This window comes from Dermatophagoides pteronyssinus, unplaced genomic scaffold (assembly GCF_027571235.1).
Source record: "Dermatophagoides pteronyssinus isolate colony J.1.1.1.1 unplaced genomic scaffold, Derpt_VIB-CSIC_2022.12 sq0011, whole genome shotgun sequence".
NCBI lineage: Eukaryota > Metazoa > Arthropoda > Arachnida > Sarcoptiformes > Pyroglyphidae > Dermatophagoides > Dermatophagoides pteronyssinus.
Window position 1 is genome coordinate 368,599 of NW_027461535.1, and position 24,575 is coordinate 393,173.

At 29.3% G+C, this 24,575-nt stretch overlaps 2 protein-coding genes and 2 long non-coding RNA genes across 4 annotated transcripts in view; 3 read left to right on the plus strand and 1 right to left on the minus strand.

Moving 5' to 3' along the window:
• Nucleotides 1–105: 105 nt before the first annotated feature.
• LOC113788492 (dymeclin) lies at nt 106–3,144 on the plus strand. Its single transcript, XM_027337947.2, has 7 exons — nt 106–464; nt 556–711; nt 768–1,022; nt 1,087–1,828; nt 1,889–2,002; nt 2,073–2,718; nt 2,786–3,144. Exons 1-7 carry the CDS (start codon nt 319–321, stop codon nt 2,887–2,889), a joined length of 2,163 nt encoding a protein of 720 aa, XP_027193748.2. The 5' UTR covers nt 106–318; the 3' UTR covers nt 2,890–3,144.
• Nucleotides 3,019–17,514, minus strand: LOC113788491 (uncharacterized). The gene is made up of 4 exons (XM_075821576.1): nt 17,463–17,514; nt 7,245–7,421; nt 3,528–4,005; nt 3,019–3,465 (listed from the first exon to the last, which is right to left on the minus strand). The coding sequence occupies exons 3-4, from the start codon at nt 3,705–3,707 to the stop codon at nt 3,187–3,189; spliced, it is 459 nt and encodes a 152-aa protein (XP_075677691.1). The 5' UTR covers nt 3,708–4,005; nt 7,245–7,421; nt 17,463–17,514; the 3' UTR covers nt 3,019–3,186.
• On the plus strand, nt 4,316–4,939 carry LOC142645418 (uncharacterized). The gene is made up of 2 exons (XR_012846554.1): nt 4,316–4,454; nt 4,680–4,939. It is a non-coding gene; the product is annotated as an uncharacterized LOC142645418 (long non-coding RNA).
• Nucleotides 17,515–17,548: 34 nt separating the features above from the next.
• Nucleotides 17,549–24,575, plus strand: part of LOC142645417 (uncharacterized) — a 52,619-nt gene continuing 45,592 nt past the window's right edge. Inside the window, exons 1-2 of the long non-coding RNA XR_012846552.1 lie at nt 17,549–17,778; nt 17,879–19,779. This is a non-coding gene — a long non-coding RNA (uncharacterized LOC142645417). The remainder of the gene's footprint in view (nt 17,779–17,878; nt 19,780–24,575) is intronic.

Genomic DNA, 24,575 nt, shown 5'->3' on the forward strand with positions numbered 1-24,575 from the left:
CAGCGTAACAGCATTTATGAATGTATAGGTGTTGTCGTTCGATATATATCGAACGAGGTGTTTTGGGAGAAAAATATTGCCGAGAGAAAACAAGAGAGAGAGAAAAGCACCACATCACAACAACAACACAACAACAAATCTAATCGTGACATCATCTTTATTTACCCGATGTAAACGGAAATATGTAAAAGAATTTGCTGTGTTTTTTTATTTTTTTGAAGCGAAACAAAAAATTCCAGGTATAGTCTCATTAATCGATAAACAAATTGTGTTTTTTTTTTTTGTTTGTTTGGAAAACAAAAACCGTAGAAGAAAAAGATGGGTACGAATCTAAGTTCATTGAAAACAATCAAACAAAATGATTATATTAATAGATTAATATCGAATGAACATATTAATCCAAATGATACGAAATTTTGGAATGAATTTCTTTCATTTGCATTTACCAATTTAGATGCTATTTGGTGAGTATTTTCTTTTTTGTTTGTTGGTGAATGTCATGTTTTGTAACCGGTATGTTGTTTTGTTGATTGTTCTTTTTTAATTAAAATACAGTTCGGATAGTAATTTTATGAATGAAAATGTTATTCCATTAATATCAAAATGGTTGGATAATAATCAAACATCACAGAATCTTGGTTCAATTATACAGGTTTTCATACAAAAAGTTGATATTCTTAAAAAGAATTCACAAAAAAATAATAATGTTAAGTAAGTTTTTTGTTTTGTTTCTTTTTAAAATTATTAATTGAATTCCATTCTAAAAGCAATAATATTGTCATTTGGCATGCATATAATCTATCATTTATAATGAGAAATATGTTTAAATATATGATTGAAACATATACGGAAGAAAATGTGATTAAACAATGTAAACTTAATCATTCATTGAATGGAATGACCACCAACACTAATGTTAAAGTGGAAAATCAACAACAACAAGATGAAAATAATAATGGTACAATAATGATTGAACATCTAATCAATGCCTTAATAGAAATTCTTGTTGATCTTAAACTTGAGTAAGTAGTGTTTGTTAACTTAATGATTGAAAAGAATTAATTCCAACGATTTTTTATCATTTAGTGATATGAATTATAATCTTCATGTTGAATCATGTAAAAATTTTCTGGTATTATTATCTGTTCAAATGTTTTTATCACGACCATCAATGAAATCAGTCATTTATACTATTGTGATGCAACGAAAATGTTCAATACATGCCTTATTGTTGACAAAAACATTATTACAAAATTTTATTCAACAATTACCTGCACCAATTCCGCCCACTGGTAGTATTATATTCGGACTGGCTAATGGATTATGGAATGCATTAACATTAGGTTATGGTGGTAAAAAAACTGATGAAGATCTGATTAAAGAAGCAATATTAGCACGTGAATCATTATTATTATTATTAGTATTAACTAATCATTGTACAAAAGATATTAATCCATATCGTGAAGCATTATTTCAATGTTGTGATTCAAGTATTGAACTTCAATCGTCATCAACAACAACAACAGTGACAACAAATGAACAAAATATTACCGGTTTTAAAATAGATTTTGGTAAATTATATCGAACACTTTGTCAAACATTAAATGATGATCAAACAACATTATTATTATATATGTTATTACATCAAAATGGTCATTTTAAAACATTTGTATTAAGTCGTACAACGGATTTAGATCAATTTTTAATACCTGTATTACGTATACTTTATAATTCACCTGATCGTAATTCACATCATATTTATATGTCATTAATTATTTTATTGGTTTTAAGTGAAGATAATTTATATAATTCAATTATTCATGATATTGTAAGTTTTTTTTTCGGATTTGTTTGAATGAAAATTTATTAATTTTTGTCTCATATTTAGACTATTCGAAATATAACCTGGTATACGGAACGAAATTTAACAGAAATTTCATTAGGTGGCCTAATCATTTTGATTATTGTTCGTACCATACATTTTAATATGTCTCGTAATCGGGTAATTATTATTTGTTGATGATTTTGTTGATTGATTTTTATTCAAATGATGAATTTTTTGTTTGGAATAGGATCGTTTTCTTCATACAAATCTATGTGCAACATTAGCAAACATGTCAAATCATTTTAAACATTTACATAATTTTGTTTGTCAAAAAATGATTGCTTTGTTTGAAAAGATATCGAAAAAATATTTTAAACTTCAACAACAACAATTGAAAATGCAAAATGGTATCGATGGTAATCATCATCAAATTAGTAGCAATAGCGGTGGCGGTGAAAACACAACAACAACATCGACAACTACAATAACCAAATCAGAGGGTGATACCGGTGAACAATCATCATCATCGTTGATCGATGATCTTAAAGATATAACATTGTTTGAAGAAGTTTTACGTACCATACTTGAAATTATTAATGCATCATTGACAAAAAATATGATTGCCAATCCAAATCTTATCTATACATTATTATATAATCGAAAAAAATTCGAACCATTCCTAAATCAGCCATTATTTCAGGATATTATTGGCAATATTGATACAATATTAACATATTTTTCACAACGAATTGATTCAGTTCAACAAACAGATCGACAATTATCAGTAGAGGAAATATTCGAACTAATCAAACAGGCATCATTAAATTGGCCAAAAGAAAAGATGAAAAAATTTCCCGAATTAATGTTTCGTTATGTAGAGGATGATTCACCTGGTTTGTATCTTTTTTTTTACAACAACATTCATCTGATGTAATTTTTTTTGTCATTTGGAAAATTTAGAGGATTTTTTCATTCCATACATCTGGTCATTAGTATATCGTTGTTCGGATATTTATTGGAATTCACAGAACATATTGTTGTTTAATCCGGTTCGCAATCTATGATGATCAGATGATGATGGTCACTCTTCAAATACAGAGAGACAACAACCAAGTTCTACCTTTAATCTCGATTCAACAAAAAAAAACTGATTCTTCCGACTTTTTCACAAAAAAAAAATTCCAATAGCAATGTTTAGAGAGAAAATGATTTTTATATGTTTTCAAAGTAAAAAATATTCTGTTTTTTTTTGGTGCAAAAGATTATTATTAATTTATAAAATTTGAAAATGAAATAAATAAAAAGAAAATTGATTTTGATTTTGATTGATGAAAGTTTTGTAAAAAATTGTTTCCCTGAATTCAATTCTGATAGATACGATTACGTTTTCGTTGATTACACAGGTGCAGGTCACGTGTTAAAAATATAGCCGATATGATCATCAACATAGCCCAAATTGCACATGGAATATAATATGGACGTTTAATGGAATTACCCAATGTTGCAGCAAAATTTATAACAGCCAATATAGTGAATACAAATGTTATGGTAAAACTTTCACGTACAGCACCAACAATACCCAATATTGAAAATGATATTGAAAATATTGATATCATTAATAATATTATAATGACAGTCATCTAAAATCAATGACCAAAAATGTTAGAAATAATCAATCAAAAATCAATCAAAAAAAACTTACCTTAACCTCGTCAATACGATAATCACGATCAATTTCATAATCATATAGATAACGATTTGCTAATAGATTTGATAATGATGCATATATAATCATCAGGATTATATTCAATGAACATAATATTATAAGTGACCATTTTTTCACGGAAAACATGAATGGTTTTGATATTTCATAGTTCATCATTTCAGTTTTGTTATTTTGGTTTTTTTAATATTAAAAAAAAATTGAATGTCTTTTCTTGATCAAAACATTAATTATAATGATGATTTACAAATCAAATAATCAAAAATTTTTACAAACAAAAATCTTGTGATCTTTGGTGTGCGTGCGATATTACCTTGATTCCGGTTGTTGTTGAAATAAAAATGATTTATGTCAACAAACAACAACAGGCCATCATTGCGAGCGCGAGAGAGAGAGTATAACTAATTTCATTTCAATTTCCAATTTGATTTTGTCCTGCCTTGGATACCGATGGAATCTTGGATACCGGTGTATGATTATCGACAATCAGAGAAAAGTGAAAAAGAAAAGAAAAAAAGATTTCCGATGTTGTGCGGTGTAGAGAAAATTATTATATGGAGATGTTATGTTTTTTTTTAAAAAAAAACTGGAAAAGAAATGTAAAGTGTGAGTCAGAAATCATTATCATTGAAATTTTTCTCCCATGTTTTCTCGCCCAATGTTTTTCTCTGTTTCATCATTTACATAACGTTTGTTTTTTTCAAATTGAAATTCCCAATTTGAGCAAACAAAATTAAAAGTGTTTCTGGTAATTTTGGCCAAAAAAAAGAAGAAAAAGTTGATGACATTAACCACTTGGCAATTCCTACCAATCTACTACTACACTGCAGGAAGGAATCGGTTTCACACCGACACACACACAGTCGCACCACCACCACCACCACCATTTTCAACTGATGATAATAAGTCTCGAATGATGTTAAAGTTGTCGATGTGAACGGAATGCCGATGGCACCTAAACCAACGACGATTTTTTTTTTTTTTTGATAATTAAAAATTTTAATATTAATTATTTGTTTAAGCTTTTTACTTTCGTTATTCTCTCTCTCTCTCTCTCTCTCTCTCTCGAAAGATGCTAAATTAATAAAATGATAATAATAATAATAATAAAAGTTTTCGCTTTTTTTCTAGTTCATTCCCGACGGAAAAATACTTTTATTTATGGATGTGGCAGTGTAGTGGTGGTCCCTAGGACTAGAGCGAACGATGTTAACCCGAAAATTAAAATATATAAAGTTTCAAACTACCAGAAGAATATATTTACAATGCAGTTCCCGGGTTATAAAATGAACAACAACAACAACAATATGTCTTGAAGCTATATTCTTTTCTCTTATAACCAACGAAAAACGAATGAATGAATGGAAAAAAATTAATTTTATTTACATTTATAAACCACCATTTACACACACAGAGAATTTGTAGAGAGAAAACGAATTTTCGTTTATTTTAACCCTCTCTCTCGACCACATTGTTCACTTGGTGAATCATATTTTTGCTGTTATTCATTTGAACAAGAAGAAAAAGAATCAGACTAGGAGAGAAAAGAAGATAAAAATTCCCTGTTTTTTTCCCACCACCACTAGTTTTCATCGACAATGATGATGATTATTGAAAAAAAATCGAAATAAAATTATGTAAAAAAATCGAATGAATGAATGAATTTACAATGGGTAAAAAATAATAATTCTGTTGCTTTTATCGTTGTTGTTGTTAATTGTCATTAAGTTAAATTTTTCAATTAACAAATAAACAACATTAACAACAACAACAACAACAACAAATTAATGGATAATGATGATAATAACCGGAAAACAATGAACAAAACAACCAAACAAAAACACATTATAATAATGATGATGATGAGGAAAAAAGCCATCTTTTAACACCACCAAAACACCACCACCACCAAGATAAGCCCATGGTCCTCGGGATCCATCATCATCATCATCATCATTCCATTCAATCAATTTTCATTTTTTTCCTTCGTTCGTTCCTTTATTCTGTTGTTGTTGTTGTTATCATCATTATTATGACGATTATTGTTCGATCATCATCATCATTATTGAAATGGGAAAAAATGGAAAACAACAACAACAACAACAAAATTTCTAATTAATTTCTATAATTAAAATTGTTTATTAATTAAAATTACAATGATGATGATGATGATGGTGATTGAGGGTTAAGGGTAATGTGAAAAAAAACATCATCACCGTCGTGATGATTACAAGACAGGAGACAGGCCAACAGAGATAAGCAGCAGCAGCAGCAGCCGAATATGGATTGGAAAATTGAATTCAAAGAATTTCTTTTCGTTTTTTCGCTTTTTCGTTTTTTTTCTTTGGTAAAATTCAAAATAATCAAATCGAAATACGAGAGAAACAGAAAAAACATGTTAATTACAATCGACGAACGAAAAAATTTCCTGTCTCTCGTTTTTCGGAAATTTTTTCTTGTTTCTAATTTCTTTCCCGGTTTTTGGACGAAATGAAAGAATTTCAAATTGACAATCGGTTAATCACTGTGCGAGTGTATGGTGGGGCTGGTGGTGGTGAATCAGTCTTGAAACCAGCGAAAAAAAAACGATTTTTTCATACGGAAAATTTCACCGTCGGTAATTGATAACCGAATGTTATCAGTTTGGTAACATTGAAATTGAAAAACAAAAAAAAAACCAAACTGAAAAACCAAAACTACAAAACCACAGAAAACATTGATTCTCAAATGATGATTATTATGGTGTGTATCAAAGTGTTATGCATGAATTGCGTCTATCATCATCATCAACATTGACATTGACAAACATTTCATTTCAATGAACAAAAACAATCAAAAAATGAATGAAAAAGTTTTTAGTTCATTTTTTTCATTTCATTCATTTTCAATCAATGGAAATTTGAAACCTTTTGATGAATTTCGTTCATTCATTTACCACCACAAGGTATAATTGCAATGACGAAAAAAATGATTCATTTTTTCAATTCAAATTTGTCATTTTTTTTTGGTATTAGAAAATTAAGTGAAGCGAAATTTAGCAAACGAAAAAAAAGGAAAGAAAGAAAAGAATCCAGAATGGGAGAGAGAGTGGGAGAGAGAGAAGAAAAAATTAAATTTGAAACACTTTATCGAAAAACAGAACAGAAAAATTCAAGTCTATCACACTTTTTTACATCATCAAGTCATCATCATTTTCAATGAAAATGATGATGATTACCTGCCCCACCACCACCACCTCGGGTTCCATCCAGAGCAAGAGAGAAGGGAATGGTGGTGGCGATGGTGGGGAAAATAATGAATTCTACAATAATTTTTTTTTTTTGCATAAATTATATCTATGTTTGCGAAAGTGAAGTTTTCTCTCTTCACTTTTTTTTACATTTTTTTTCGTTCATTTCATTTCTCGTTTTTCGTTTCTCGTTTTTCGTAATTAAAAACGATTATTCTAATTAAGCTTGAAATTTTAATGTTAATGAAAATGACTGTATCCACAAACACTGCACAAACACAAACACAAACTGCAAACACAAACCCAGTGTATTTTATATTTTTGGATTTTTTTTTGACGAAAATGAAAATTTCGGCAGCCGAGAGGGAGAGAGAGAGATAGATACGGAGATGGGAGATGATGGAGAGATGGAGATGGCGAAAAAAAATTAACAAAAATTTCGTTTTTTGACTTGAATATCGACTTACCCTCGAGTACTGCTGCGGCTGCCTGTTGTAATATGTATTTTAATAGCGTGCACATGATTTTTTTTTTTTTGCTAGTTTGATGATTCGTCTTCGTTCATCATCATCATTATTATCCGCTGTAGTTGTTCCAGAATATTCTTGTTTCAGAGAATGACATGACATTGATGATTCTTGATTCTTGATTCGTTCGTTGACGAACGAACGAAAAATTCAGCAAAATGAATTAATGAAAAAAAACAAAAAATGAAATGAAAAAAAAAACTAAAGAAAATTGTAAAAGCCTCGAGAAAATTTATGCAAATTTATTATCATCACTGTGATCATCATCATTTGATGGTGGTGGTGGTGGTGGAAAATTAACTCCAAAAACGGGCCCAAATGAAAAAAAACTTTAGCAAAGTGTGATTCTGATGTGAATTTAGCGAGAATTTTTCACTTTTACTTTTTTTTACATTTTACAGTTGCAAAGAAACCAAAAAAAAAAACATGAAAATTCTTGAAAATTGGTTCAAATGGAAAAATATTTAGGTCATATTTTTTTGGTTGCTTCTATGGTTTTGAATGAAAAAAAAATTCATTCCAAATAACACAGTGATGCTGTAATGGAAAAAAAACCGGCAGGGAATTTTCGTTTTTGTCATCCACACAACGAAACGTTCTCATCCATCGATTCTTTTGACTAGAATTGAAATTAAAAACTGAAGAAAAAGAAAATTGAAAATGATGATGATGATGACTTGAAATCGAAACCCAAAGAGAGAGAGAGAGAGAGAGAGAGAGAGAGAGAGAGAGAGAGAGAGCGATTCTCGAATGCAAAAAAATTCAAAAAAAAAAACACAGGGAATTTACATTATTTCAAACAGTGAAATTCAAATTTTTTTTTTCATTTTCATTTTCATTCACTTTTTCTAGGTAGAATCATTGGAAAAAAGCCGAATGGCTGGCTGACTGACTGACTGAATGTCTGTTGAAAAGAAAATTAATCTTAATTTACATAAATTTAATTAAACAATTTTTTTTTCGTTTTCGTTGTCATTGTGGTCGTGTAGTGTTATTTTTTTCTACTCCCAGAACTAAAATGATAAAAAAACTGAAATTCATTTCAATTCAAATTTGAATTGAATTCAAAGAAAGAGAGATTTTTCTTTTTTTTCGATGGAAAAAAAATTGATGTTTTGGGGGGGGAGAAGAGGGGGTGATTGGGCGACACATTTTTTTCTTGAATTTGATATCCCCCTCCGCTCCATTCTCTTCCCCCCATATTTCACCAAAAAAAATTTTCAAACATTAACTCTTTGTTTTTCTCCTGTGTGTGTGTGTTATCTTTCTCTTGGTTCTCTCATTTACATTTGTCATTTTCAAATGGGAATTCAAACCAGAAAAATGAAAATGAAAACCAGAATAACCAAAGATAACTCCTTTTGGTACTGAAAACAAGAAATGTTTTTTTTTTTTTTTTTTGAAAAAAAGCATCAATTTTCAACACAAAACAATGTCCGAGCAATGTTTCCGGTATATATGGTTGATGGAAAAATTTTCCAGAAATGAATTTAAACGATTTTTATTTTTTACAAACAAACTAACTAACTAACCATAAAGGGTTAGCGAGAGAAAATATGATTAATTACAATTGAAACCGGAAAAAGCAAAAACACAGTCACAGAGAGAGAAAATGTACAAATGATTTGAATAAACAAATGGATCCTAATGGTCAAAAATGAATGAAATGAATGAATGAAAAGTTTACGGCTTTTTTCAAACAAAAAAAAAAGGATGCTAAATGGAAGAATCAAAAGCGCGTAAATAATTATCAGCTGTGTGTTTTGTTTGATGATGATTTAGTGAGTGAGAGAGGAAAGTGTTAAAAAAAAATTCTAGATTTATGATTTTTTTTTATCATTTCAAAATTTTTTTTCCTGTTTTCTATTTTGACAGAAGCTGAAGAAAAAAAAAGTTTCATTTTTGACAATGAAATGAAACAAACAAAAAAAAATGAAACTTTTTCCAGTTGATAATTGCCAGTTGTCACACACACACACACATATCGCATTGACTTTTCGTTTGTTTGTTTGTTTGCATCAATAAATTGTTTTTGTTTTTACGAAAAAACAAAGCAAAACAAAACAAACAGAAGAATGGCCATATAATTAATTTATCATCATCCGATGAATTTGAATCCGAAACATTCAAGAAGCTGTTTTGGGGTTGAAATGGACAATGGAGGCAATAGAAAAAACTTTTCAATTTCAAATATGAAAAAAACAACGAAAAAAATCTAAAGCAAGCGACGACATAGCGACGATGGATCGATGATTTTGAAAATTTCTAGAATTGAAAATGAAATTCACAGAATCCTGAATTCATTATGGATAATTTATATATTTAGAATCAGGGAAAGAAGAAGAAAATTCTTGTTTTTTTTCAGCTGACCCCGTCAATCATGATTTTTAAATGCAAAACAAAAAACAAGAATCTGGCTTACAAACACTGATGATGATAATGATTCTTATGGCCACTTATGTTAACTACACGAGCGTGTAAAAGTTTTTTATTCATTCAAGTATTTTTTATTCAAGCATCCGACAAACAACAAAAACTGGTGAAAAATTTGAAATACCCAACAACATACGACAACAAAGACGATAAACTTTGTAACTTTTAATATGTAGGCAGAATATTCAAAACACAAGATGATGATGATGATGATGAGGAAAACTTGAAATGTGCATCCACCACACAGAAAAAGAATCTTGTTTTTTTTCTGTTTTTCAGACACTTAGCAGCAGCAGCAGTGAAAGGAAAAAACTTTTTTCGAAAAGTAAAATGTAAAGAATATATGTTGGAAAACAGAAAAAAACCGCAAAATTTGTTGAATGAAATGAATGGCGAAAATAAATGAAACTTTTTTTAGCTTCTTTTTTTTATCAACTTTTATCAAACGAACCAGAAATAAGAAACAGGACATTTTATGGCTAATTTCTTTAATTTTTGGTTTCTTAATTCGTTCAAACATAAGAATCGTTTATACACAAACTGTCACCAGGAAGTTTAATTTTTTTGCCATCATCAAAAAAAATCAATCTTTGAATTTGATTAGGTTTGGTTTGGTTTCTTGCGATCTAGACTTGTTGAATTGATTTTTTTTTTGAAAAAAGGAAAAAGGAAAATTTAATCTGGAAAAATTTTCATTCTTTGTTTATTTTTTCTGTTTGATAACATAATCATCATCCATGCATTTAACCAAAATAAGATAACGAATGATTAATTATGATTGAAAAAAAAAGAAAAAATTCTGCTAATTTGCATTTCCAAACACCAGAAGAAAATTCCAAAAAAATGAAACTTAAAAAACAAAAGATCAGTCATTTTGAATCAAAAAAAAATGAATTTCTCAACCAAAAAAAATAACCCGGTGACATTCATCATTTCAAACATCTTAATTTTCTTCATTAAAAGTAACAAAAAAAAAAGTACTTTTTTCTGGAAAATAAAATAAAACAATGACTTGAATCAAGAACTAAAATTAGGAGAATCCAAACACTAATTTACATTTTAATCAACACACACACAAAACATTAATTTTGTAAAAACGAAGAAAAAAAAATAGAAAAATTGTTCAACGATGTTTGTTGACAAGTCAAGTCAAGTAATAATGAAAATGATGATGGCTAAAAGCATTTTCAGAAAAACTGAACTAACAAAAAAAAGTAAAGTAAAGTAAGTTTTAGTTTATTTTTTTTATTTTTTTTCTGACGCAAACGTTTTACGTAATTACTACACAGCAACACACAACTGGCACAAACATTAAGAAACTTGAAAGAAAAGAAAAAGATAAACTCAGCCAAGCAAGTCAACAAAGTGATCCAGGAATGTATCCCAGAAAAGAAAGTTAGCCTTGTGTAATGATGAAATTATTCAAACAACCAAAAAACGAATGAAAAAAGTGACAAATATGAATCATGGATGCTTTCATTCATGAGAGAAAAGAAAATAAAAAGTCAAAAAAAAAAAATTATTCAATTTTTTCTCCATAAACAAACAAAAAGCGAAAAGCGAACGAAAATGGATTGAAAAAAACAAACAAAATTTTCGTCATATTAAGCACAAGAGAATCATCTGCTGCTTATTATTATCTTGAATGAAATGAAATTAAGATGAAAATTCATAACAACAAAAAAAAATGCAGAAAAGATGATGAACGAACGAACGAAGAGAAAAAACTAATTAAAAATTGTCACAGGAAAAACGAGAAATGAAAAACGAAAAAATTAAAGCATCCCAAGAATACAGTGGGTATATATGTAAGAAGCGAGCGAGAAAAAAGTCAAAATTTTCATTTTGTTTTTTTGTTTTTTAAGACTAATAAAATAGATATGGATGGATGGATGGATGATAAAAAAGCGAGAAAAATTTGTTAATTAGTAAAGCGAAAATGAAAATGAAATGGGAAATGGCATCATCATTATGGCGTCATTTTCATTAAGGGCTGCTGCTGTGTGTGTGTGTGTGTGTGTGTGAAAAAACGAAACAAAATTAAATAAGAAAATTACCATTGGAGCCTTGATGATATTATTGGGGAAAATGAAAATGGAAAAAAAATCATTTTCAAAATGAAAATGATAAGAATTGGTTGGTTGGTTGGTTGAAACAAACAACCAGTGAAATAAACTGAATGAATGACGCCTTTTCATTGACAAATCATAATAATAATAATGAAACTAATGAGAAAATCCTGAATATTCAATATTCATCATCATTCTGGATTCTGGATTCTGGATTCGGCTTGCTTTCGGAATCGTTCCGGTTGATTTTCTTAATAATCAATGAAAAAAACAAAAAAATGATGAATCTTATGATTCATGATTCTGGTTGATTCTGGATCCTGGATTCTGGTTGCTGATGATGATGATTATAAAAATTACAAAATTATTAATATGCAACGAGAGAAATTTAACACGCCAAAACTACCGGGGGAGAAAAATTTGCAATTTGCAAATTTTGAATAAAGGATCATTTTTAGTCACTATCCTTACTTTTCCACTAATCAAACCATTATAAAATGATAATTACTTTAACCAAAATGATAATAAGGATGATTAAGATGATGGATATATGTAATGATACGTAATCAGTGCAAAAAAAAAGGAAAAATTCATTATAAAACGGCAAAAATTTTCAGCTTTACTGGCAAATTTCAGGAGACTAACTTTGAGAGAAAAGGGGGAAATGAGAAAAAAAAATTTAAATTTTAGTTTGAGTTTGAAAAGTTGTGAATTTCATAACTTTGGTCGGTCGGTTGGTTGGTTGGATGGATGAATATTGAGATGGATGGTGATAGCGTGTGTGTGCATATGACTTGATTATGGATCGAAATAGAGATGATGATGAAAGTGAATGAGTGAAACAAAAATATGAATTTTTGAATTAAAATTAAAATGAATTCATCATCTGCTGCTGTTGCTGCTGCTGATGATGAAATGGATCACCAAATTTTTTTTCTTTGGACCGTGTGGTGCGTGTATGAAACAAAAAACAAAAAAAAAATGAAATGAAAATTTGCATTTAAATTAACTTTTATGTGAATTGTGAAAATGTGAAAACTGAAAAACTGGAAAACCGAATCGACCGAATTCAAATTAACTAATTTTTTTTAGAAAAAACCCTTTTTTATAATTTTCATCGGGTTTTTCCGGGAAAAAAAGACCAGATTAAAGAAATGATTACGCGCATGTGCGTCGGATTTTCAAATTAAGAAATTGGCGCGAAAAATTAAATTCAAATTTTTACGATAATTATCCTTATCTTATCATCTGATTAAAAACAAATTAATCATTATCGATGGTCTGGCAAGCGAAGTTAAAAACTTAACACGTTTATATCCAGATGATGATAAGCAAGGAAGCAGAAGATCCATCAATGGAATAATTAAACTAATGAATAAAGACATCATCGAAGTGCGAAAAAATTTTTCATTTGAAAACCCGAAAATTCATCAACAACACGAACAACGTGCAACCAAAAAGCATCAGCAGGGCCTAGAATTACGAAAACTGGATGCAAAATGCAATAAAATCTAATTAAATCGTGTGTGTGTGTGTGTGCGAGAGCAAATAACTTTTGGGTGATGAATTTTTGCTTCTTGCTTTTTTCTCGTTTCTTCATCATCATTTTTTTTTCTCTCGACAAAATGAAATGAAACTAAAAAAACTGAAATAAAAAAAACTGATATTAAAGACGAAAAAGAAAATTCAGTGGAAGAAACATGATGATGATAATGAGAAACGAAAACGAAACGAAAAATTACATGAAAATGAAAATTTGTTAATTTCGGATTTTTAATTAGAATTAGCTTTTCGTCGTCGTTGTTGTAATGATAATGATTCTTTGCTTGTGATTTTATTTGAAATTAATGTGAAGCAGAAAAGAAAAACTTTGTAAAAAAAAATTTTCGTCACCCAAAGGTTCCTGAAACAAAACAAAAAAACCCAACCGATTTTGTTTATCTCTCTATGGTTGTTGGGTTGTTGATTGTTGTTTTTTTTTCTGTTCATGATGATTTAATTCAATTTAAGCCATGTTTTTGTTGTTGACGACTATTTTAACAATGTTACAAAGTAAAAATAGAAAAAAAATAGAAAATTTTGTTTGTTATCCCGAATCAAAACATTCCAGAATTGTGAAAAAAAATGAATTTTAACACTGCAGTGTGTGTGTGTGTGATTTGGCGCAGCTTAATATGATTGTAATAAACAAAAAAAAACGACCCAACAGAGAGAGAGAGAGAGAGAGTTGGAGAGAGAAAAAAAATTTAATTAATTTTTTTTTTGATTATTATTCAATCAGTTCAACTTGGTTGTTGTTTTGGTTTTTGTTTTTTTCACGATTGTTTGTCGTCACATCATCGTCAAATGGATAAAGAGAGAGGGGGAGAGTCCTCCCAGAGTATGTGTTTGATCCTGGAACAGTCAGAACAAAAAAAAAAAACAAACTAAAGTACCACTGGCAGAGTGGGAAACTCGAGGGGAGAGAGAGAGAAAAAAATCATCAATTTTGATGAATTTTTTGCCCCGTTTTATTTTGAATCAAATTGAAAATAATCAGTACATCCATACTTTGCATCTATGTGTATCTCTGTCTACAGAGACAATGTGTGTGTGATTTTGAAATTCAAAACAAACCAAACCGAACAAACAATTATCAAAATGTAATTGAAAATGAATTGTCAGAATTCTGGATTTCACAAATAAAAAAAATTCAATTGAAAAAAAAAGATTCAAACAAACAGACAATCAAACCAGACAAACGGAAAACTTGATTTTGTTCACTTTGTTTTTCATAACTAAAATTTGTCGAAACGAAAGCAGAAGAAGATTCTGGTGATAATCATCATCACCATCGAACCGAAATGAACTGAAATGAAAATTTTTCATAATTTTCATTTGAAAAATGCAATCACCAAAAATCCCGTTGTTTGTTTATTTGTTTTTTTCTACACATTCGAGATGGATCCCAGGGATCCATTGTTTGTTGTTTTTTTTTTGAATATTGCTCAAGCATCATCATCATCATCCGGTACCATAGACAAAAACAATGGATAAATTAAAATTGGTTCAATATCAAAGGGTTAACACACAAAAAAAAAACAAAGTAAAAAAAGGAAAAACAAAAACAAAAAAAAAGGAAAAAAAACTTTTTCATTCGCGCTCGAATGAATCGATTCATCGATTCAATTGATGATAAGTTTTAATTATTAATTTTCATTTTTTTTTTATTTTCATTTTGATAATTTTTGTTCATCAATGGATTCTGTTATTCTATGGGTGTCGGGAGCATTTCCCTCTCTCTCTCTCTCTCTCTCTCTCTCTAACAGTCTTTTGTCTTTTTTCATTCAATTTTTTTTTCATTTTTCTGCTGTTGTTTGAATGAATGATGCTTGAAGCTTGATTCTTTGAAAGTCAAAATTCAGAATCGATTCTATTATGATGATGATGATGATGAATATGATCAACAACAACAACAACAACAATCTTTTCGATTGATCCTTTTTGTTGTTGTTGTTGTTGTTTTCAATGATGATCATGGATCATGGATCATAGATCAACACTTTATATACACACACCAAGAGAGAGAGTTTTCTTTCTTTCTTCTGTTTAATGATTGATTTTTAATTAGAAATTTTTTTTTTTATTTTCACATTTTCTCATTTACATTGTCTTTTTAGTTCTGATGATGATGAACAACAACAACAACAACAACAAAAAACCCTTATTGAAAAACAATGAAATTCAGATTATGCAAATTTTTTTTTGATATTGCATCATCCTTGTGCCAAAAATAATTTCCAAAAATCGAAACGAATTTTGCCAACATTAATGAATTAATGTCATGTTTCAAAGAAAGTTTCTTTAGTTTTTTTTAATTAAATTTTTTTTCTTTGCATCTCTCTCTCTCTCTCTCTCTCTCTCTCTCTCTTTCTCTCTTCGTGTGTTTCAAATTGAAATTCTTCATAATCGAAGCAAAAAAGAAAAAAACATTCGATCAAAACTGGATATAGACTCGGGAAATGTGTGACAAGGAATAACCGAAAAAAAAATTCTGTGTGTTTCAATTAGAAAATCTGGGAAAGGGTTGAAGAAAATCGAAACGAAAAAACCTCAACTTTAGTCTGAAAAAAAACATGGAACCAGAAAAAAATCAGTCATTTTTTTCCCTGTTAGTTTGATCGATTTGAAATTTTTTATTCATTGATTTTTTTCGTTCGTTCGTTCGTTCGTTCATATTTCTCGCTTGCCTCGACTCCCGAAAACATCATTTATCATTATTATTGCTGCTGCTGCTGCTGTAAAGTTATCTTTTGTGCATTTTTAATTTTGAAAAAAAATGAAATTTATCACTTGCCTTGCATTCATTAGTCAAGTCAATTTGTATTGTCTTTTTTTATTTTGGCTTCATAATCATCATCATCAGCAAATGATGATGATGATGAGCAAACGAAGAGAATCTAACCAAAGAGAGAGAGAGAGAGAGAGAGAGAGAGAGAGAGAGAGAAAATTCACAAGAATTAAATTTCACATCATAAATGAATTTGAATGATTAATGGTTTCATCATCAACATAATCATCATCATCAGCTGAAAAAATCGAAAAAATTGAAAAATCCAAAAAGAAAAATGAGATAATTGAATTCAAGTTTTAAAAGAAGATAATTTTTGAAAGAATTTCTTAATAAAAAAAAACGTAATTCTCGATTCTTGGTTTTTTTGAGAAATGAAAAAAAAACCAAGAAAATTACGTTTTTGGATATGGATGGATAATTGTCAACTATGTTTATAAATTCAGAAAAAACAAAGCAATCAAAAAAATGATGGATGTGTACGGGGTTGATTTGAATCACTTGTTTTCTTCATTCAAAAGTTTTTTTTTTTGCTGATTTTATCAGAAATTTTTTAAAATTTTCAGCCATATGAAGAATGAAGAAGAAGAAGAAAACAAGCCAGAACAACAACAAACAAGAAAATTTGTCCGTTTGAACAAATGTTTAATTGCACATAACCATTTCATTGAATTGAATTTAGCTCATTGCTTGTTTTGTTCCAAATTGATGAATGGGGAAAACAAACAAACAAAACAAGAAAAAGAAAAAATTCTCAGACATGGTGTGTGTATGACACAATGTTACCAATTTTATCACCCAAAAAACGAGATTCTGTCTGCCAAAAATTCTGTGTAATTTTCTCTGCATTGTTTTCAAGAATATTCTTATATTCCAAGCAAATGAAAAAAAAACAACTAAGCAGGTTTAGCTAATTTCTTTCAAACATCTTTATTATTCATTTGATTTGATGGTGATGTTTGTAACCACAACAAAAACAACAAGAAAAAAAAAGTTAAAATTAAGTTAAAAAAAGTGTTTAATTTAGCATAAATTTTTTTCAAGTTTTTTTTTGTTTTCTCACAATCAAAAACAAAGAAAACGAATGAGAAAACGAGGCCGAAAAGAATCAAGGCAGAGAATATCATAGAGATTAGAAAGCAGTTAGAGAGAAAATCATTCATTCATTTCGAAAAAGTGTGGGAGGTTTTGTTGGAAAACAAAAACAAGAAGAGAAATTCATCATTAATTTAAATTGACGAAAAAATTTTTCAAAAAAAACAAAAACGAAAAATTCAAACATCATCAGAATTGTGAAGAATTTTTCAATTTTAAAATAGAACTTACTTTGGAAATGAATAAAATGGCAAACGATGTTTTTGCTTGACGATTATCGTTGCGGTAAAACCTAAATTAACAAACAAAAAAAAACAATCAAAATTCTGTAAAAAACCGATTCAATTTTACCGGGGAAAAAAAGGTAAACAAACGTTGTTTATGAAAGGTTCACATGAGCAAACCGCGCTTATTTGTCAACAACAAAACAAAGAAGACAAAGAAGATTTCCTTTCCTTTTTTCAATTTTTTCATTTCAAATCAGTGATATTTTTAGCCCCAAAAAAACATTTTTGAAAATGATATTTTAATGGCGAAAACAAAACAAGTAAGTTGTAATTAAAAATGAAAATTCTGAAAAAAACCAAGTTTTTTTAAAACCAAAAAATTATTCTTGCTTGTTTTTTGTTTTTCGTGTTTGTTTGTAGCGTTTGCCAAAAATAAAATTGAAAAACAACAAAAATTTCATTCACCATGAAATTGAAGATGGGAAAACGAAATGAAATGTAAAAAAAAAAGTTTAAAATTGGATTCCTTTCGTCAACAATGTTGTTGTCGTCGTCAACAAAAAATTCTGATGTTTTTTAATGGAAAATGTTTAAAGAAAATGGATGACATGTTTTTTTAAAAAAAGAAAAGAAAATTCAAAAATAATGAAGAAAACCACAAACCAATTATACCATGTGATGGTGGTGGGGGGAAAGGAAAAGACGAATATAAATAAACGTCATCCACATAAACATTAACTGACAAATTTTTTTCTAATTGAGAAATGAATGTTTCGCCATCACAACCAAACCACAACCATTCATTCTGTCAATGAGAGAATATCAATATTTTGTCATTTTTTTTTGAAAATTATCATTACCGAATCTGTGAACAAATCGATGTTTTTTGAACAGGAACGAACGAAAAAGAACATTCATTTAGTTTGAGAAAAACAACAACAACAACAAGAAAAAAAACAAGCAACACATATTCATATTCATCATGATCATTGATTGTTTGTTTGGCATCAAATGTACCACAAGAATGTTGCTGCTATTAACATTAAGCATCAATTTACAAGAGATTTTTTCTTCTTTCGTTTTTCTTCTTCAAAATCGTCGCAGACAAATAAATCAAACATCAATTACAGAATCTTTTTTTTCGCCTGATTTTTTTCCAAGAAGAATTTTTGTTTTTTCACTCGCTTCTTGTCATCAATCAATCAAATCAATCAACAGAAAAAACAAGGAAATTCGAACACAAAAAAAGATTCGAAACGACCATTCAAATAAAACGGACAATTAAAAAAAAGGTGGAGCTTAATAAGAATTCTTTCGATGCACGCACGCGCACACTTTTATGATGATGTGATCATCATCATAAAAATGAATAATGGCGCGTAGATTCTGGAATTAAGGATATTCTTTTCACATTCACATTTCGTTCATTTCAGATGATGTACACAATGATGTCACAACAACAACAACAGCAACGATGACAATGTGCAACATATAAATACAGGTTTTATTACAGAATTTTGCAGAATTTTGATTCTTGATCTGTTCGATCCATCGATAATATCATTTCTTTGTTTTTCCTCAACACATTTGATTCTGTGTTGATCAACAACCGAAAAATACAGGAATTGATTTTTGTCTAGGTTCATCATTCATTCATTCATTCATTCATTCATTCATTGCCATATTGCCATATTGCCATATCATATGTTTATGAATGATAAATAATTCTTGTCATAAATGAAGAAGATGATGTGACACCACCATCATTATTTTTAACACAGACGATATATATCGTAGAACAACGAAAAAAACGTTTAAAGATTCTTCCCGCAATAAGAAAAAAAGACAAGCTCATCAGAATCATCATCATTATCGTTTTAGTTGTTTGGTTGACATTCTCATCATCATCCATATTGAACGAAAAACCAAAGGAAACATCGACATGCAAAATGAATGAATGAATTTTTTGTTTCTTCTCTTCTTTTTTTTCAAGATTAACACTTCGTTGTGTGTGTGTGTGGATTGAATTTCGATATTTTTTTCTGAATGATTTCCGGCTAATAATTTTTGTGGATTTTTTCTCAAAAATCATTAAAAGATCAACAAAAGTTTTCTGTTTGTTCATCTGACATTTGATTGACGGGTTCTCGTTCTGTTTGTATGTGTAAATGTGATGACAAATTTTTTTGTTTTCAATTTTCAGCCATCCTCATTATATCAACGATATTTTATCAGATTTTGTGGTTTCTTTGTGTGTGTGTGTGTGTGTGTGTGTGTGAATCAATCATCGAAGAAAATCACCGAAAAACCAATTCATTAAGGTAAATTTTTGGATTTTTTTTTGTTGTAACAATTTTTTCAATGAATGTTGGAGCCACATGTTGAAAGTTTTTGATTACCGCTTTAATGTAATGTTTTTTTTTCTCTCGTAAACACTCTCCACCACCATTGTCTCTTGGGTCTTCCCTTTTCATTGATTTTGTTTGATTAAATGAAAAATCTTTATTTAAGTTTACGCGCCATCACAGTTTTGAAATAATTTTTTTCCAGAACAGAAACTTCATTCATTGAATTCTTCTTCATCAAACATTTTTCAATTGGTTTTTATTATTATTTCCAGATAACCAAATGAAATCTTGCATTCATTTTTTTCATTTGAATTTGATTTTCATTTGTTTTCCACTGTTATTATTATATTCTGTGTTATTGTTTTTTTGAATGACAAGTTCAAATATTTAAACAAGAGAAGAGAAAAAAGCTTCCATTAAATTCATATATATTCAACACAACACACAAACACAAATGAAGAATCAAACACACATTTGGAAATAAAAGGGTTAAAAAAAAAATTTAAATTAAAAAAAACTTTCATCAACGTTTGTTGTTGTTTGATGATGATGATGTTTGATGTTTGAAAATGAAATAATCGTTTTGGATGCGGATGATGATGGTGATGGTGATGGAGATGATGAAAAAAAATTAATTTTAATAATTATAAAACCAGACTTTTTGACTCAACCCTTCGATTGATTCGGCGGTGTTGGTTTGGTTGATGTGACTTGATGTCACTCACACACACCATCCATCCAACTAACCAAACATCCCAACATCAGAAAAAATGAAATATTCCCCCTGTTATACACACACACACTTATAACCCTTTTTTTGTTTTGTTTAACTCTTTGGGTCCCGGGTATTTTATTTCTCGGATCGGATCGGATCGGATCGAATCGGATCGAATCGGCCAGCCTCACTATGGCTTTGACTGACTGACTGAATGTGTGTTTGGGTTTTTAGTTTTCGCAAATCTAAAGATGATTAATCTATTGCTATTAATTACAATTTTTCTCTCTCTTTATATCCGATGTGATGTGGATGTCATAAAATAAAAAAGGATTGGCAAAATTTTGTTTGAATATTGGACTTTTGGATCAATGGAAAAAAACGAAAAATTTACATTTTTAGCTTTTTTTACAAGCAAAGTTTGATTTTGATTAATCGTCGTTGATCGAATAAAACAAGGAAAATAAAATGAAAAATTGAGGAATAGTTTTTGCTGTTGTTGAGATATGGCTACACTGTTTTTATTTCATGTCGAATAATGAAAAGGTAATGAATGAAAAATTTCCAAAACTAAACAACGAAAACAGCCACTGAACAACGACGTTAACGTAAAAATTATGTTTTCATTAAAATTAACAAAAAAAAATTAGTTAAAGTTAGTTACATTGAATGAAAAAAAAACATTGATCAAACAAAAAAAAAATAACACTTTGTATTCCGGAAGTAGTTTTTTATAGTTTTCTCTAATTCATTTTCATTAAATTTCAAATGGAAAAAATTGAATGAATTTTACACGAGAAAAACGAGAAAATACATGGACTTTTTGAAATTGAAATTGAATTTTTTCATTTTCCTGGCTTTTTTTCCTGGGTTTTTTGTTTTATTCAAAATTAATAATGATTATGTTTGGCAACCGAACAATGTTTTTTTGTTTTAAATGTCATAAAAATCCGAATATTGTGAATATACCGAGTAACGAAGAAGAATAACACTGGGCACGTAATTTTCAAAATAACCAAAAGTTGAAAAAAAATTTATTAATAATAATAATTTCAACGGGTTTTTCAATATATATTCATCATCACTAACACCAACACATATAACCAACATTCAATATTTTTTCTCTTCTTTCTTTTTCGGTTATTAAAATTAATTCATGTTTTTCGTTTTTTGCTTGTTTTTTTTTTTTTTTTTTTTGATTACAAGTTTTTTCCATAAAAAACTTTAATTGAACGAAACCAAACATTCATACAGAGAAACCAAACCAAACATGGATTTCCCGATATTCCTGTGTATATTCAAAACACAGAATATACAACACAGAACTGGTGTCATGGAAAATTTTTTTGGAAAATTAATTTTTCCGAAAAAATTTTCCAAATTTCAATCAACCAGCAGTGTTTTTACAGTGTTTGTTTTTCCCTTTCTTTTTTGTTTTTTTATTATGATTTTCGTTTATTAAATTCCAGTTTTTTTTATTGCTTCTCAATGTTGTTGTTGTTGTTTTTTCCCTTAGATATAATAGGATCCAGGCATGATGATCTCAATGGATTTTAATCTCCCATTTTGCATCATCAAGGGTTGAATTGAATGAATTTAATTCAAATTTGAAGGTGACACTAACCACTATTTATGACAACGATGATGAAATCAAGCCAAAACTTATTTTGTTGTTGTTTTTTTTCGCTTTCACCACCACCACCACCCGAGAGATGTGCACGTGTTTTTTCTTTGCTGGCTCTACACGTACACAAAAATGTTTCAGGAACAGAAAAGGGTTAAAAACGTTTGATGTGTGTGTGTGTGACGGTCCACGACCGACCGACCGATCAATGTTGAAATAGAAATTTTTTTGAATTTTTGAATTTTTTTTGGACTTGTCCCATTCGGTTGTTGTTGTTGTTTTTCAAAATTGAAAATTAAAAAAAACCTGGGTTCATTTGCCTTTCATCGACTTTGTTGTTGTTGTTGTCGTTGAAGGTTATTTAACCCTTTGCTTTTTTTCATTTGTTTTTGCTTAGTCGCTTGAATTTCTTATTTCATTCTCTCTCTCTCTCTCTCTCTCTCTCTCTCTCTCTCTTTTGGTTGATAATTTGATTGATTTAAATTTATCCATCCCTCCCAAAAAAATGATGGTAACCATAGGGTTGAGGTTTTTTTTTCAATTTCAATTTTCCTGTTGCCCTTGAGCATCGGAATATTCTGTTTTTTTCTCGATTAAATTTTTTTCCGGTTGTTTTTTTTTCTGTTTTGTCAATTCTGTTTTCAATTTTGCAATGGAATTTATTCACAATTCACAAAAAAAACAATAAGCCAAAATTCTCGAAACTTGGAAATTTATGCAAATTAATTACTGAACAAAAAAAACTTGAAAATACTGAAAAGTGATGCGGCGGTGATGGCTTTTCATATTTTTCCTAAATTTTTTCAAAATTAAAAAAAAAACTTAATTTGAATGCAGCTTGAACAATGGAAACAAAAACCTTCAATACAGGTCAACGTTGGAATTTTTTTTAACCCTTTGTTGTTTTTTGCTTTGTTTTTGATTGATCACATCATTCATAAACAGAGTGAGTGAATAATGGATGATGAACACTGACCTTATGACAATCATCTCTCTGCATTCATAATTAACAACCACCACCACCGTTGTTTGTTCGTTTGGCTGAATGAATGGTGAACGTGGAAGCAAAAAATTTGAATTCAAAACAAAAAAAGTTTTCAACAGAATTTTGGATCAATTCTTTTCATCCCCCCTCTTTGATGATGATGATGATGCAAATGAAAAGAAGAATATTCTTTTTTAACGAAGAATTTTTCTTCGCTTTTTCGTCGTTTTTCATTACCGAAATCTTGGAAATGTTTTAATTAATTTTCGTTTTTGGCCTCTCTCTCTCTCTCTCTCTCTCTCTCTCTCTCTCTTTCCGCATCATCGTTGGCATTATGATGATGATATCCTTGTCGTTGAGAAACACGAATAAAGAATCCAACCAGCAAAGAAGAAAAACTTTGGAAATTTTTGCCATACCACCACCACCACCACCACGTTGATGTTGATGTTTTTTTTTTGAATTTTTAATTAGAATTTTCATCATCATCGTTGAGAATCACTATTTTTTTTTATTAATTTTATTTTTTTTTTCAGTTGTTTGTTGTTGTTGAAGCTTAAAATGCTGACAACAAACATCTCTCTCTCTCTCTCCCTGTGTGTGTTTCCCTTTCAAATATCGTCATCGTCGTTGTTCATGTTTTAATTAATCGGGCTGCTGAAATAACGGGATGATGAAATAGCGAAGGAAAAAAAAATACTGAGTTTGCGTTTTGCCCATATCTATTACATGATGATGATGGTTTTAATTTTAACCCTTTTCTCGTCTTCGTTCCTCAGTTTTTATTATTATTATTATTATTTTAATTAATTTGTACATTTTTTTATAACCCGAAAAAAATGAAAGAAAATTCACGTTTCAGGCAAGTTTGAATTTTTTTTTTTTTTTTTGCTGGGTTCCAAAGGATTTCCCTGACGTTGGGTGGTGGTGAGGGGGGGAGTAAATAAGGGGGAACGAAAAATGTAAACTTTTCTGTAAAGTTTTTCTGAAATATAAACAAACGAAAAAAACAAAGTAAGCAAGCTAAGCGGAACCAGTTGTTGTTTGTTTTTTTTTTTTGGAAAAGTTTTCAGTTTTTTCTGGTTTGGAATCGAGATAAATTTATGCAAAGTTCAAGTAACTTCTTCTGCACATATCATATTCAAGTAAAGATTTTTGTTTTTTGGGTAATTAATCAAAATTTGAAGTGATCCAAATGAGAAAAAAAAATGGATTCTATGGATCGAAACTTTGCTTTTTGAAAAAAACAAAATGTTTTTTTTTATTGAATTTTTTCATTCAAAAAAATTTGCCAACAATGATGGTCGCTAGATGGCATCGCTTGTCTCAAAAATTTGTTTTTTTTTAGTTTTTTTGTTTTTTTTGGATTTTTGTTTCAAAATTATCAATATTTTTTTTCGGGCAATAAAAAAAACAGCGAAAAATCTAAGCATCTGTGTGTTCAC